The 16,601-nt window shown below is 44.0% G+C and overlaps 1 protein-coding gene across 3 annotated transcripts in view; it reads right to left on the bottom strand.

Moving 5' to 3' along the window:
• Positions 1 to 5,096: 5,096 nt before the first annotated feature.
• Positions 5,097 to 16,601, bottom strand: part of ACE2 (angiotensin converting enzyme 2) — a 43,190-nt gene continuing 31,685 nt past the window's right edge. For 2 of the 3 annotated variants that reach the window (XM_074967312.1, XM_074967303.1), the window contains 4 exons: positions 14,600 to 14,700; positions 12,828 to 12,944; positions 11,383 to 11,577; positions 9,709 to 10,923 (listed from right to left, as the gene is read on the bottom strand). In XM_074967312.1, the coding sequence (XP_074823413.1) occupies positions 10,806 to 10,923; positions 11,383 to 11,577; positions 12,828 to 12,944; positions 14,600 to 14,700 (531 nt within the window). In that variant the 3' untranslated portion in view covers positions 9,709 to 10,805. Of the gene's footprint in view, positions 6,243 to 9,708; positions 10,924 to 11,382; positions 11,578 to 12,827; positions 12,945 to 14,599; positions 14,701 to 16,601 lie in introns of those variants that run through there. The other variant, XR_012641411.1, reaches the window with a different exon arrangement.

Genomic DNA, 16,601 nt, shown 5'->3' on the forward strand with positions numbered 1-16,601 from the left:
TCCAAGGTGTTGACCTTGATATATCTGGAGCAATGGAACAACTGGACAAAGCAAAGTCATACCTACAGTCTTACCAGTCTGATGAGGGATTTCAAAACGTTCTGAAGAGTGCACAGAAGTTGGCAGAGGAACTTCACACTGAAGCAATTTTCCCACCCATTCAAGAATAAAAGAGTCACCGAAGAAGACATTTTGATTAAGAGGCACAGGATAATCCCATGAGAGACCCCAAACAACAATTCAAAGTTGAATTCTTTAACCAGGTGCTAGATTGTGCAATACAGTCAGTTGAAGAATGTTTCATGCAGCTTAAGGAACACAGGGGTATATTTGGGATGTTCCAAAACTCCTCACTATATCCGAAGAAGACCTACACCAGCAATGCAGGGCACTAGAGACAGTGTTGACACATGATGACATGCGCGATATTGATGCGAGTGATTTAGGTGATGAACTGAAAGCCCTTTCAAGATACATTTCAGCAGGATCAGCTCCCAAGGCTGTTCTGGAATATAAGCATCTGTGCACAAATAAGATGACCGCCCTCTTTCCAAATGCTTTTGTTGCTCTACGCATACTTCTAACACTTCCTGTAACATTTGCCAGTGGAGAACGCAGCTTCTCCAAGCTGAAGTTAATAAAAACACATCTACGCTCCACAATGACACAGGAGAGGCTGGTCGGCCTTGCAACCATCTCAATAGAGCATGAGCTGGCCCAGACTGTGGACGTTCAGGAAGCAGTTCAAATCTTTGCAACCAAGAAGGCAAGGAAAGCATCACTTTGATTATTCAAACAGATAAAAATGCCAGTGTTTACTATGCAGGCAAGAAAATTTACATTTCCTGTTCAGGCGTTTGAAAGTCAAGTGTTACTTAAAATTTTTGAACAACGCATTTTAAGTTGTTAGTTCCCCTTTATTGGGGTAGGTAGCAGAGCAGTACCATGAGAGGAGTAGAACAGGAAGAACGCAGAATTGAGACCTTTCAAAGTTTTGGCCCAAGTGAGGGGTCATGGGGGGCGTCATTTGAGCTCCCCGCCTCAGGTGCCAAAATGTTGTGGGCCGGCCCTGGGTGTGTGGGAGAGGGCTCGGAGCTGGGGCAGAGAGTGGGGGGGTGAGGGCTCTGGGGTGGGTCTGGGGATGAGGAGTTCGGGGTGCGGGAGGTGGCTCAGGGCTGGGGTGGGGGTGAGGGCTCTGGCTCGGGGTGGAGGCTCTGGGGTGGGAATGAGAGGTTCAAGGTGTGGGAAGGGGCGGGATGAGGGGCTCAGGACTGGGGCAGAGGGTTGGGGTGCATGGGTGTGTGGGCTGGGGATGAGGAGTTTGGGGTGCAGGAGGGGGCTCAGGGCTGGGGCAGAGTGTTGGGGTGTGGGCTCTAGGGTGGGGCCGGGTATGAGGGGTTTGGGGTGCAGGCTGCCCAGGGGCTACAGTGGGGAGAGAGGACTCCTCCCCAGCCCTCTGTCACCATAGGAGCTCGGGGCTGGAGGAGAGGCGCATCTCCCTGGCTGCGGCAGCTCCAGTGAGACTGGGCCAAAGGAGGGGCTCCTCTCCTCCGGCCACGGCAAGTCCAGGGCAGGCAGCTCCGTGCTGGGGTGAGCGGGGTGAGGGGGGCACCTCTCTCCCAGCCGCGGCAGCTCCATGCTGGGGCTGGCACCGGGGGAGGGGTGTCTCTCCCCGCCACGGCAGGTCCATGCTGAAGCAGGCTGGGAGAGGTGTCTCTCCCGGCCACAACCCTAAGCCCCAGCACGGGGCTTAATAGGCAGCTACATGGCCGCGCAACTTAGAGGGAACTTAGCCAGGGATCTGCACCCCGCCACCCTGAAGTGAAGCTGAAGCCTGAGCAACTTAGCTTTGCGGTGCCCCCTGTGGCATGGGGCCCCAGGCAATTGCCCGGCTTGCTGCCCCTCATGCCAACCCTGGATTTTATATGCAAAAAACCAGTTGTTGTGGCACAGGTGGGCCATGACATTTTTATAGCATGTCGGGGGGGTGGCCCTCAGAAAGAAAAAGGTTGCAAACCCCTCTACTAGATTACAGGCCAAATCCTGGTCCCACATCAATGGAAAATTCCCATTAATGTATATGGCACTGAGGCAGGAAAGAGCCACTTTAAGCACATCTCTGCTCTCTCCTATATTTGGCTTGATTTTCTTACAGAGCTGCAAAAAGATATATCACACCACCATCCATTTAATATCATCCTGGCAGGACATAGGGTTGCCAACTTTCTAATTGCACAAAACTGAACACTCTTGCCCTGCCCCTACCCCGCCCCTTCCCTGAGGCCCAGCCCCCCACTCCCTCCAGCCTCCCTCCCTCCATCGCTCACCCTCCTCCACCCTCACTCACTTTCACTGGGTTCGGGGTTGGGGCGCAGGCTTATCTCGGGCAGCTCCCGATCAGCGTCGCAGCAGGGGGACTAAGGCAGGCTGGTTAAGAAAGATAGTTAAGTTGAAGTTTGTATCTAAACAGTAAGGGCTCAGCCCTGCAAATTTGAGCAAATCCTTAAATTTAAGGACATGAATAGTCTCACTGAAGTCAAAGTTAAAGTTAAAAATGTGTATAAGTATTTGCAGGATTAGGGCCTAAATTAGAACAATCATGCTTCCAGTGAGACCGAATTTCTTCTCCTGCTATCATCCTTTCCAGTCAGGGATTCCTCCTCTTTTACACCATCTTCCCTGTATCAGACTAGAGTGATAATTAGCTAGATTAGGAATTCTCAAATATATGTTATTAATTATCATAATAGAGTGTCTCATGAAACATCACTCCTCTCACTCATAGTCACATGGCCCAACTCCCCTCCTATTTATGGTCACGTCATCACTATGGAAACTACAGTCATTTCTTACATAGCCCTGGTCTACACTAGGAGTTGAGGTCAAATTTAGCAGCATTAAATCGATTTAACCCTGCACCCGTCCACACGACGAAGCCCTTTTTTTCGACTTCAAGGGCTCTTAAAATCGATTTCCTTACTCCACCCCCGACAAGGGGATTAGCGCTGAAATCGGCCTTGCTGGGTGGAATTTGGGGTACTGTGGACGCAATTAGACGGTATTGGCCTCCGGGAGCTATCCCAGAGTGCTCCATTGTGACCACTCTGGACAGCACTCTCAACTCAGATGTACTGGCCAGGTAGACAGGAAAAGGCCTGCGAACTTTTGAATTTCAATTTCGTGTTTGGCCAGCGTGGCAAGCTGCAGGTGACCATGCAGAGCTCATCAGTAGAGGTGACCATGATGGAGTCCCATAATCGCAAAAGAGCTCCAGCATGGACTGAATGGGAGGTACGGGATCTGATCGCTGTATGGGGAGAGGAATCCATGCTATCAGAACTCCGTTCCAGTTTTCGAAATGCCAAAATCTTTGTCAAAATCTCCCAGGGCATGAAGGACAGAGGCCATAACAGGGACTCAAAGCAGTGCTGCGTGAAACTTTAGGAGCTGAGGCAAGCCTATCAGAAAACCAGAGAGGCGAACGGCCACTCCGGGTCCGAGCCCCAAACATGCCACTTCTATGATGAGCTGCATGCCATTTTAGGGGGTTCAGCCACTACTACCCCAGCCGTGTTGTTTGACTCCTTCAATGGAGATGGAGGCAACACGGAAGCAGGTTTTGGGGACGAAGAAGATGATGATGATGATGAGGTTGTAGATAGCTCATAGCAAGCAAGCAGAGAAACCATTTTTCCCAACAGCCAGGAACTGTTTCTCACCCTGGACCTGGAGCCAGTACCCCCCGAACCCACCCAAGGCTGCCTCCTGGACCCACCAGGCAGAGAAGGGACCTCTGGTGAGTGTACCTTTTAAAATACTATATATGGTTTAAAAGCAAGCATGTTTAATGATTAATTTGCCCTGGCATTCGTGGCTCTCCTGGGTATACTCCCAAAGCCTTTGCAAAAGGTTTCTGGGGAGGGCAGCCTTATTCCATCCACCATGGTAGGACACTTTACCACTCCAGGCCAGTAGCATGTACTCAGGAATCATTGTAGAACAAAGCATTGCAGTGTATGTTTGCTGGCGTTCAAACAACATGCGTTCTTTATCTCTCTGTGTTATCCTCAGGAGAGTGATATCATTCATGGTCACCTGGTTGAAATAGGGTGCTTTTCTTAAGGGGACACTCAGAGGTGCCCGTTCCTGCTGGCTGTTTGCCTGTGGCTGAACAGAAATGTTCCCTGCTGTTAGCCACAGGGAGGGGGAGGTGCTAGCCACGCACTGGGGGGAGGCAAAATGTGACCTTGGAACGAAAGCACATGTGCTATGTATGTAATGTTAACAGCAAGGTTTACCGTGAAAGAGTGTACCCATTGTTCTATAAAATGTGTCTTTTTAAATACCACTGTCCCTTTTTTTTTCTCCACCAGCTGCATGTGTTTCAAGGATCACAGGATCTTCTCCTTCTTAGAGGCTAGCGAAGATTAGAAGGCGAAAAAAACACACTCGTGATGAAATGTTCTCTGAACTCATGCTGTCCTCCCATACTGACAGAGCACAGACGAATGCGTGGAGGCAGACAATGTCAGAGTGCAGGAAAGCACAAAATGACCGGGAGGAGAGGTGGCAGGCTGAAGAGAGGGCTGAAGCTGAAAGGTGGCGGCAGCGTGATGAGAGGAGGCAGGATTCAATGCTGAGGCTGCTGGAGGATCAAACCAATATGCTCCAGCGTATGGTTGAGCTGCAGCAAAGGCAGCAGGAGCACAGACCGCCGCTACAGCCCTGTGTAACCAATCGCCCTCCTCCCCAAGTTCCATAGCCTCCACACCCAGACGCCCAAGAACGCGGTGGGGGGGCCTCTGGCCACCCAGCCACTCCTCCCCAGAGAATTGCCCAAGCAACAGAAGACTGGCATTCAATAAATTTTAAACTTTTAAACTTTTAAAGCGCTGTGTGGCCTTGTCCTTCCCTCCTCCACCACCCCTCCTGGTGCTTCTCTTCTCCACCACCGCTCCTGGGCTACCTTGGTAGTTATCCCCCTATTTGTGTGATGAATGAATAAAGAATGCATGAATGTGAAGCAACAATGACTTTATTGCCTCTGCAAGTGGTGATCGAAGGGAGGAGGGGAGGGTGGTTAGCTTACAGGGAAATAGAGTGAACCAAGAGGCGGGGGGTTTCATCAAGGAGAAACAAACAGAACTTTCACACCGTAGCCTGGCCAGTCATGATACTGGTTTTCAAAGCTTCTCTGGTGCGCACCGCGCCCTCCTGTGCTCTTCTAACCGCCCTGGTGTCTGGCTGCGCGTAACCAGCAGCGAGGCGATTTGTCTCAACCTCCCACCCCGCCATAAACGTCTCCCCCTTACTCTCACAGATATTGTGGAGCGCACAGCAAGCAGTAATAACAGTGGGAATATTGGTTTCACTGAGGTCTAACCGAGTCAGTAAACTGCAGCTTTTGAAACAGACCAGAGTTCCTGAAGATGCGAGCGTCATGTACCTTTCCCAGCCATCCCACGTTGATGTTGGTGAAATGTCCCTTGTGATCCACCAGTGCTTGCAACACTATTGAAAAGTACCCCTTGCGGTTTATGTACTCGCCGGCTTGGTGCTCCGGTGCTAAGATAGGGATATGGGTTCCGTCCATGGCCCCACCACAGTTAGGGAATCCCATTGCAGCAAAGCCATCCACTATGACCTGCACATTTCCTAGGGTCACTCCCCTTGATATCAGCAGATCTTTGATTGCGTTGGCTACTTGCATCACAGCAGCCCCCACAGTAGATTTGCCCACTCCAAATTGATTCCTGACTGACCAGTAGCTGTCTGGCGTTGCAAGCTTCCACAGGGCTATTGCCACTCGCTTCTCAACTGTGAGGGCTGCTCTCATCTTGGTATTCTTGCGCCTCAGGGCAGGGGAAAGCAAGTCACAAAGTCGCATGCGTAAGGGCACTTTCATGGAAAAGTTTCGCAACCACTGGGAAGCGTCCCAGACCTGCAACACTATGCGGTCCCATCAGTCTGTGCTTGTTTCCTGAGCCCAGAATCGGCGTTCCACCACATGAACCTGGCCCATTAGCACCATGATGCCCACATTGCCAGGGCCCGTGCTTTGAGAGAAGTCTGTGTCCATGTCCTCATCACTCTCGTCACCCCACTGACGTCGCCTCCTCGCCCGGTTTCGCTTTGCCAGGTTCTGGTGCTGCATATACTGCTGGATAATGCGTGTGGTGTTTAATGTGCTCCTAATTGCCAAAGTGATCTGAGCAGGCTCCATGCTTGCCATGGTATGGCATCTGCACAGAAAAAAGGCGCGGAAGATTGTCTGCTGTTGCCCTGATGGAGGGAGGAGTGACTGACGACATGGCTTACAGGGTTAGCTTACAGGGAATTAAAATCAACAAAGGGGGTGGCTTTGCGAGAAACTGAATGGCCCCCTCAAGGATAGAACTCAAAACCTCAAGGATAGAACTCAAAACTGGGTTTAGCAGGCCGTTGATTTCACAGAGGGAGGGAGGGAGGGAGGAGAAAATGAATACAAAACAAATCTGGTCTATTTCTTGTTTTGAGCCACTTCATCTATCTTTATATATCTTGCTGGCAGCAGACTGTGCAGTACAACTGCTAGCCATCGTCAACACCTGGATGCTCGGCAGAAGACGGTGCAGTATGACAACTAGCCATCATCTTCTGCTAGCTGCAGATTAAAAGACAGTGCGGGACTGAATCGCCACGAGACGAAACAAGGGAAATGACCTGGCTGAGTCACTCCCATGTTTGCACAGGCGCCCGGTTAAAAGAGCACCCAGGACTACGTCAACCAGTCATACTGCACTGTCTGCTGCCAAAAGGCAATAAACTGCTGCTGTGTAGCAATGCAGTACCACGTCTGCCAACACCCAGGAGACATACGGTGACGGTTAGCTGAGCGGGCTCCATGCTTGCTGTGGTATGGCGTCTGCACAGGCAACTCAAGAAAAAAGGCGCAAAACAATTGTCTGCCCTTGCTTTCACGGAGGGAGGGAGGGAAGGGGGGGCCTGACGATACGTACCCAGAACCACTCGCGACAATGTTTTAGCCCCATCAGGCACTGGGATTTCTACCCAGAATTCAAATGGGTGGCGGAGACTGTGGGAACTGTGGGATAGCCACCCACAATGCAATGCTCCGGAAGTCGACGGTTGCCTCGGTACTGTGGACACACTCCGCCGACTACATGCACTTAGAGCATTTGTGTGGGGACACACACAATCAACTGTTTAAAAACGCTTTCTACAAAACCGACTCCTATAAATTCGACCTAATTCCGTAGTGTAGACATACCCATAGAAAAATAAGATTATTAGGAAAGAAATTAATATATTTTTATTAGGGCTGTCAATTAATTGCAGTTAACTCATGTGATTAATTCAAAAAATTAATCACAGTTTTAATTGCACTATTAAACAATAGAATAGCAATTGAAATTTATTAAGTTATTTATTAAATAGTTTGGGGTATTTTTCTACATGTTCAAAGATATTGATTTCAGTTACACCACAGAATACAAAGTGTACGCTGCTCACTTTGTATTTATTTTTTATTACAAATATTTGCACTGTAAAAATGATAAACAAAAGAAATAGTATTTTTCAGTTCACCTCATACAAGTACTGAAGTGCAATCTCTTTACTGTGAAAGTGCAACTTACAAATGTAGATTTTTTTGTTACATAACTGCATTCAAAAACAAAACAATGTAAAAATTTAGAGCCTATAAGTCCACTCAGTTCTACTTCTTGTTCAACCAATCACTAAGAGAAATAAGTTTGTTTACATTTATGGGAGATAATGCTGCCCACTTCTTATTTACGTCACCAGAAAGTGAGAACAGGCATTTCCATGACACTATTGTAGCTGACATTGCAAGGTATTTACATGCCAAATATGCTAAACATGCGTATTCCTCTTCATGTTTCAGCCACCATTCCAGAGGACATGCTTACATGCTGATGACGCTCATTAAAAAATAATGCATTAATTAAATTTATGACTGAACTCCTTGGGGGAGAATTGTATGTTTCCTGCTGTTTTACCCGCATTCTGCCATATATTTCATGTTATAGCAGTCTCGGATGATGACCCAGCACATGTTGTTTGTTTTAAGAACACTTTCAGTGCATATTTGACAAAATGCAAAGAAGGTGCCAATGTGAAATTTGTAAAGATAGCTACAGCACTCGACCCAAGCTTTAAGGATCTGAAGTGCCTTCCAAAAATTGAGACCGACAAAATGTGGAGCATGCTTTCAGGAGTCTTAAAAACGCAACACTCTGATGCGGAAAGTACAGAACCCAAACCACCAAAAAGGAAAATCAACCTTCTGCTGGTGGCTCAGATGATGAAAATGAACCTGCATTGGTACGCACTGCTTTGGATCATTATCTACCAGACCCCGTCATCAGCATGGATCCATGTCCTCTGGAATGGTAGTTGAAGCATGAAGGAAGATATAAATTTTTAGCATATCTGGCACGTAAATATCTTGTGATGCCGGCTATAATAGTGCCATACGAATGCCTATTCTCACTTTCAGATGACAAGAAGCAGGCAGCATTATCTCCTGCAAATTGTAACCAAACTTGTTTGTCTGAGTGATTGGCTGTACAAGAAGTAGGACTGAGTGGACTTTCTAGGCTCTAAAGTTTTACCTTGTTTTATTTTTGAATGCATTTTTTTTGTATATAATTCTACATTTGTAAGTTCAACTTTCATGGTAAAGAGGTTGCACTACACTATTTGTATTAGATGAATTGAAAAATACTATTTCTTTTGTTTTTTACAATGCAAATATTTATAAAAATAAATATAAAGTGAGCACTGTACACTTTGTATTCTGTGTTATAATTGAAATAAAAATATTTGAAAATGTAGAAAACATCCAAATATATTTAAATAAATGGTTTTCTATTATTGTTTTACAGCGTGATTAATCATGATTAATTTTTTTAATCACACAATTAATGGTGATTAATTTTTTAATCGCTTGACAGCCCTTATTTTTATATGGGTTTTTCAGTGAGTTAATGATTATTACAGATTTATTTGTATACAAATTAGATCAGTGGTTTTCAACCTAAGATTTCCAAAGAGGTCTGCACCTCCATTCACAACATTGTAGGGTTCCACAAATGAAAAAAGGTTGAAAACCACAGAAATAGATGAATGTCCCATTTTAGGTGGGAATTAAACCACTGGTGGCAGTGGAGAAAGCATATTTCATTTTCTGTACATCTGGAGATATGGAATGGTTCAATGCGAAACATTAATAACTCCAAGAACAGTCTGCTTCCTCACAACCATCAGTCAGAGAGCTCCTGGGATCTCAGTTTTATCCTGTTCTTTACTAAAGTCAGAAATATTATTTTAAAAATCCAACAACTAAGACTTTAAACAATGATTTGATGACTTCAGTAACTCAACCAGAGGCTTAGGGTCTATTACAAGAGTGGGTTGGTGAGGTTCTATGGCATGCAATGGGTAGGAGGTAAGACTAGATGATCAGGATGGACTCTTTGACCTTAATGTCTATGAACTATTAAATTAAATAAATAAGATAAGTCAGAAACCAGGCTATGAATAGCAACTTCCATACATGCAAATAAAAGCTGCTTATGAGATTATGATGACCTAACTGCTACCACTGGTGAGGTGTCCAATAATGGAACCAAATGCTGAAATATTTTAAATTAGAATTCAAGTTCTGATCATTTGATCTTCGAGTAGTTTATTCCAACACACAGTTATACAATAGGTTTCCTTTTCAGCTGGAAGCATGACCCAAAAAGCTATTTTGGAGGGGGGACATTTGCTGTTTGACCTCAACACCATACTTACCAGGCCAACCAACTGGGCAAATTACATATGCCACAACATTTTAACAAAGTTCAAGTTCCTGTTTGTCTTCTTTCAGTTTATGTTTTGGGTTTAGTGTGGAGTCAGGTACTTTGAAGGTGCAAAAACTCATGTAATTTCAGACTGTGTCCTCCAAAGCTGAGGTTCCTCAGGTGCTCAGTGTGTGTCCACTGACTAATAGGTCTTTTTTTCAGCTCACTCTCCTGATAAATTCTGATTTTCCTTCTTCCTGTTGGACAGCTTCATTGTCATCTGGAGGAAGCACTTTCTTTTTCAGTTCTTCTTATATATCTGCTCTTGGTCTAGAAACAGCTAAATTAAAAACCTTTGGAAATAGAGTATAGAGGAAACACAGAGAAATTGCAAATAGCTGGTTGACGGATAGCAGCATGAGTGGCAGTGCGATATGATAAATATATTTCATGAAAGGGCTACACACAATGTACCTCTTTTGTATTTGTACGTCACCGATTGAACACAGAGAAGGCAAACAAGTCATTTGCTTGCCTTGGGCTGCACATGGGCAACTGCTTGAAAATATCAGAACCCATAATGTTTGTGCTGGAAATGGCCCACCTTGATTATCATACACATTGTAAGGAGAGTGATCACTTTAGATAAGCTGTTACCAGCAGGAGAGTAGGGTGGGGGGAGAGAAAACCTTTTGTAGTGATAAACACCCATTTTTTCATGGTTTGTGTGTATAAAAACATCTTCTGTATTTTCCACAGTATGCATCCGATGAAGTGAGCTGTAGCTCACAAAAGCTTATGCTCAAATAAATTGGTTAGTCTCTAAGGTGCCACAAGTACTCCTTTTCTTTTTGCGAATACAGACTAACACGGCTGTTACTCTGAAACCTGTCATAATGTTTAATGATATCTGAAGTATTTTGGCCTTTCCAATGCATTGTTGTTAAAGCTAAAATGAAAACAAAAAATTAAATAGAGAATTTGCATTATTTTCTAAAATGATGTTTGCTGCTCTTCATGTTGTATGAAAGCCGGATTGACTTCTCCATCCTCAGGTTCAGGATTAATGTGGTTGGTTTGTACTAATTCATTTGCGGCTGCTTTCCTTCTCCTATAAGCAAAAAGAATCTGTTAATATATAGGAAGCTGAGTCTCTGCTTTGATCAAGTTCTTATGGATTCTAACAAGAGACTATTGTAAAAAAAAATACTGTATTCCATGTGATTCATTTTACCAAAACAAATTACTCTGGGCTTATTGACTTTAAAGGGAGCAGGAGGAAGTACATCATATGGCATGTTGTAGAAGTGCCATTGATACAAATAAGTTGTAAAACAATGAACCAATCTTTGTTGTATTGGTTTCAGATCAAAACTATGCTTCAAACAATTCTTATGAAAAAAAGACGTACAAAGCACATTATAGGTGAGTTCCTCCAGTGCATTAGGGTGGGTTGGAATCCAAAAAAACAATTTAGGCTTGCTGAAAACCCATCTTCAGGACTAGCTTCAATAATGTTGAGTTGCCAGGCCTCCCGCTGCTGGCATATATTATTTAAAATAATACTTACTTTCTTCGGTCTCTCTGCCCAGTGATGATCAAGACAATGACTCCAATCACAGCTACGCCCATGACCACCCCAAACAGTATTAGCCAGACAGTGACAGGTGGTTCATAAGCTGGTGCCAGTGTTGGAAGAATACCCTCAAACTCCAGAGTTTTGTCATCCAGTTTGAAAGCCTCATTGATTCGTCCCCGAGACATTCTGCCATCAAGAGTACAATCAAATAGATGAATAAATTAAACACAAACAAATCAAATATTTTTGGATTCCTTATAATCCTCTAGGTATTTTAAACTTCCATTGAACTCTTTGCTTGAAGATGCTGCTTCAGTACTGGAGTGATAAACTATTTTTCTTCCCGGCATGATACAACAGGCATACAGCAGCAAGACATGCCAGATTTGTTCCTGCTACAAAGACAGTAAGTGAAAGCCTGAATTTCTGTAGCAACCAGAACTGACATATTCAGATTTGTTACTGTACACAATAGTATCCCAAATCTTAATAGCCAAACCAAACCAAGACAAGAAACCCTTTGACCTCACTGTCTACTTGCATCTTATCTCTCTCCTTCCCTTTACCTCTAAGTTCCTTGGATGCCCAGCATACCACCACAGCCTTGACTTCCCCTTCTCTGTTTCCCCCTTGGATCCCCTGCAATCTGCATTTTGCCTTCTTCACTCCCCCAAAAATACTCTCACCAAAGTCTCCAGTGGCCTTTTCCTGGCCATGTATAAGCTACTTTTCTGCATCTTGGTCTTCCTTGATCTTTTTCTGTTGCTTTTGACAAAATTTGCAAGAGACCATAACTTCTTTGGCCATATTCTCTCCTAGTTTTCCAATCTCTCTGACTACTTATCAGTACCTCCTTTGGTTTTTAATTCTCCCCAGCCAGTCCCTCAGGATTTGTCCTTTGTCCCTTCTTCTTTTCTCTCTCTATGTCATCCACAACCTTATTGTTCACACAGTTAATTCATTCTCTCTGTGGTAGTATCACAAATCTACTTCTCCATCCTTGATCTCTTCTGTGCAGTCTCCCATACCTGGCTTTCTTTCCAACATATCATCATGAAGGTCCTGCTTAAAAATAGCACCTGAACTTACACCAGTTAGATTAAAATTACATGGGCCTTCTATCTTCAAGTTCAGGGCATAAATTAGTCACCAGCTGGGGCTGGAGAAATGTTCCTTCTCCATGGCACAGTACAGTACAATTCGATGTATTCTAGGAGTTTCACAACTTTTCTGTGTCACCTTATATTGGCTGCTTTGAAAACAACATCCAGTTAGACAGGCTATTGATCTTTTTTGATATGACAATTTCGCTCATCCTAATTTTTCCTTACTTTAGTTTTGTGTCACACTTTCTCATAATACCTCCCTCAGTCATTTGAGTATTTATATGGCTCCAGCCCTCTTTCATGTTATTTCCTCTAAGAGCAAAATTTCACCTGATGGCTGTTTCCACCTCAGTTTTGGGAACGATGTCAGTGTTATTACCAGGCATTCTGACAGTAAAATAGAAGGAGATTCTTTGTGTTACATTCTCTACTTTGATGTCTGTGCTCCTGAAGGGAAATATAAAAAAAATGTTTCATGATTAAAGAGATACCCCCAAATAAATCACATGAATGAAAATCTTGCATCCACTATACCTACAAAAAACACCTCGCAGCACAGCTTAAGGGTCCATTGCTTGAAAGGTATTTTTGTCAATACTTGAGCTTTCAGTTTTGTATTACTAAGTAATTCTAGGTTTCAGAGTAGCAGCCGTGTTAGTCTGTATTCGCAAAAAGAAAAGGAGTACGAGTGGCACCTTAGAGACTAACCAATTTCATCGGATGCATCCGATGAAGTGAACTGTAGCTCTCGAAAACTTACGCTCAAATAAATTGGTTAGTCTCTAAGGTGCCACAAGTACTCCTTTTCTTTAAGTAATTCTAGATACAGATGCATTACCCCAGGATTGAGAATCCCTTAAAGCAGCAGTTCTCAACCAGGGGTCCAAGGCCCCCTGGGGGGCTGTGAGCAGGTTTCAGGGTGTCCACCAAACGGCCGGCATTAGACTCACTGGGGCTCAGGGCAAAAAGCTGAAGTCCAGTCATCCCGAGCCTGAAGGTGAGGCCTGAGCAGCTTAGCTTCGCGGGTCACCTTGTGGCATGGGGCCCTCGGCAATTGCCCTGTTTGCTATCCCCTAATGTCGGCCCTGGCTTTTATATGCAGAAAGCCAGCCTGTGGTGGCACAGCTGGGCCGTGAAGTTTTTATAGCATGTTGGGGGGGGGGGGGGGGCTCAGAAAGGAAAAGGTTGAGGACCCCCTGCCTTAAAGCACCTGGCCAAGCACAGAACAGCGGGGTTGCCCTCACATGTTTGGGGCAAAACTCAGCTCAGCTTCTTGCACTTTGAACTAGAGAATAAAAACTAGCATTTGGTTGCACCTAGGCCTGCTGAGAATTGAGCTTCGACATCATGGTGATTGATGTGCTATAAATGTGATCAGATATATTAGGCAGATCGCCTCAGAAAATCATCCGAAGAGGCCTATCTAAAAATAGTTCCAAGAGACTTAGCAAGAATAATGCTATTTTTGGTACGAATATCTATTTCTGGTCAGAGCCTATGTTAGTAAAGGACTACATATTTTTAAATGAAATTAGATTAGGGTTGCATTTATTTATCGTGGGTGACTTTTCACCTCATTCGGATCAATTAACTCACGTTTTGTGGGTCCAAAATCCCTTGGCTATTCAGCATCATGTATATGATACAAGTGTTATTGCCCAGAATTTTATATAATTTCATTTTTTATTTTTAATGGAATGTTTCTCCTCTCGGGAAGGTATCTCTATTGCTCCATTCTCTGGCTATCATAGCCCTATTCCCCTGTTAGCATTTGGGCAGCTGTTCTCAGGATCAAATCTCACCATTAGTAAGTGGTAAACTACAGTCTCCTACCTCAGCTAAAAATAAAGTATCGTCTAACTATTGCACAGGTGATGTTTTTCTTTCTGTCAAAAGTTCTGAAGATTAAACAGCATGTGGCAAAGCAAATGGCTCTCCTATTAAGACCAGCCAATGCCCTCATGTCCTTTAGTATGAAACCATCAGACCTCCTCCAGCTACATTACACAGAAATCACAATAAATTCCACCAGTACATATCCCTGCTGAACCAAAAGCAATACTGTAGGCTCATCGCATGCACAGTCAAACAAAATAACTCACTGGAATGAGACAGTCTGGTTCTTGACCTCTGAGAAATACTTCCTCATGGCATAGGCAATCGATGACTGGAACAAATATAATTCATTTTCATCCCATTTGTACTACAAATATAAAAAACAGACCTTCAGTAGAGATTATAATTATGCTGAAAATTACTGTGCATTAAGCAATGACTTTTAAAATACTGCTTCAGTAGTAGTAATTATAATTACAGCTAGGCAATTTTTATTTTTATTTTTTGGCCAGAAAATGCAGATTCAGGTCAACCAAAACATTTTGTAACTTCGTTGAACCTGCCGAATTGTTTTGGTTGGAAACCAGACACACCCCCGCCAAAAAAAATTCTTTCATTTTTAATATTTTCAAAACAACTTTTCATTTCAAAATTTCATTCAATTTTATTTTTTAAAAAATAGTTACATGTAAAAATGAAATGTGTTGACTTGGCTCAAACCCCAGTCATGGCTCAGGGTCCCATTGAGCTAGGAGTTGTACAGAAGGTAACGAAGAAGACATTCCCTACCCCATAGAGCTCACAGACCTTTTACCAGGCAGCACATGACAGGTGGACAAACGTGTGAGAATGAGGTAACAAAATGAACAGAGGTTAGCAGAAAAATGGAAGTCTTGGCTCACCACTTACTTATTTACAAAGGTAATTTACATGCCCAAAGTGACTTATAAATATCTGATTAATCATCACACCTCCCTTCAAAATAGATAAGTGATTGATTCCCCATTTTACAAACGGGGAAAATGAGACATACATAAATGGAGTGTTGTAAAGAAGCTCACTGAGGGTAGATCTATACTGCAACAAAAGACCCGTGGCATGGCTGCAGCTGGGCCAGGTCAGCTGACTCGAACTCGCAGGGCTCAACCTGTGGGGCTATACAACTGCAGTGAAGACGTTCGGACTTGGGTTGGAGCCAGGGCCCTGAGACGCTGTGACAGGGGAATGTATCAGAGCTGAGACTCCAGCCTAAGCCTGAATGTTTACACTGCAACTTTTAGCCCTGCAGCCTGACCCCTGCAAGTCTGAGTCAGCTGATCCAGGCTCTGAGATTTGGTGCCACAGGTTTTTTTATCTCAGTATACACATACCCTGAGTGAGTCAATTGCTGAGCCAAGCCCAGAATGCAGGGGTTTCCGGATTCCAGTCCCATATCTAGTCCACAGCTGATGCTGTTCCTCTGCACCTGACCATCTTTGAATGTGTTGTCATCTATCTGAAGTTCTGCCATTGTAGGTTATTTATCACCTACGGCTATTTTGTGTCTTGACTGAATCCCACAAATAGGACCAGGAATATCTATCCCATTTCAACCCAAGGGTTCATAATAGCTGAAAAGATCTTTTTTGCTTAAAATAACAAGAAGCCAAATCCTAGCTCTCATGGATTCTTTACCCAGGAGTATTTCCACTGTAGTTATTGAGAGTTTTGTCTGGGAAAGGACTTTATGATTTAGACACTGGTTTCCATTATATAATTGTATACATAAACAAGTCATTTAGTAGGAGACCAAGCTGTTTTGGTCTTTGTATTTTTCTTGTTAAGAATTCTTTGCAGCCATGTTTCTGCATAAGGTAGTTATTGATTTTTGTGCCCAAAACCAGACAAGTGATTCAAAAAAGGCAGAGCATTTGTGGTATTTCATAGGAAACTACATGATAGGTCAGATATTAACTCCAGTGGAACACAGAAACAGAGAATGGTGCGTTAAGTTAAATAGCTCATTTCTGGCAGGTGCCCCTGCCTGTGCAGGTGGAAAAACTCAGCAATAACAGAGAATGTATCCTATGCAATTGTGCAATGGTGTACGTGGAAGGAAAGTTCATTTTTGACCTCTGTAGCAATCAGTTTATAACTTGAAGCCAGAGCTTTGATTACACTTATATCTTAGCATGCATGCCCATAAATGTTGTTATTGGTAATATTATCCAGCCCTGATATGAGGCTCATGGGCATGGTACAAAACTCTAGATACCCCCTATATAATAG

This window comes from Natator depressus, chromosome 1 (assembly GCF_965152275.1).
Source record: "Natator depressus isolate rNatDep1 chromosome 1, rNatDep2.hap1, whole genome shotgun sequence".
In the NCBI taxonomy this organism is placed as follows: domain Eukaryota; kingdom Metazoa; phylum Chordata; order Testudines; family Cheloniidae; genus Natator; species Natator depressus.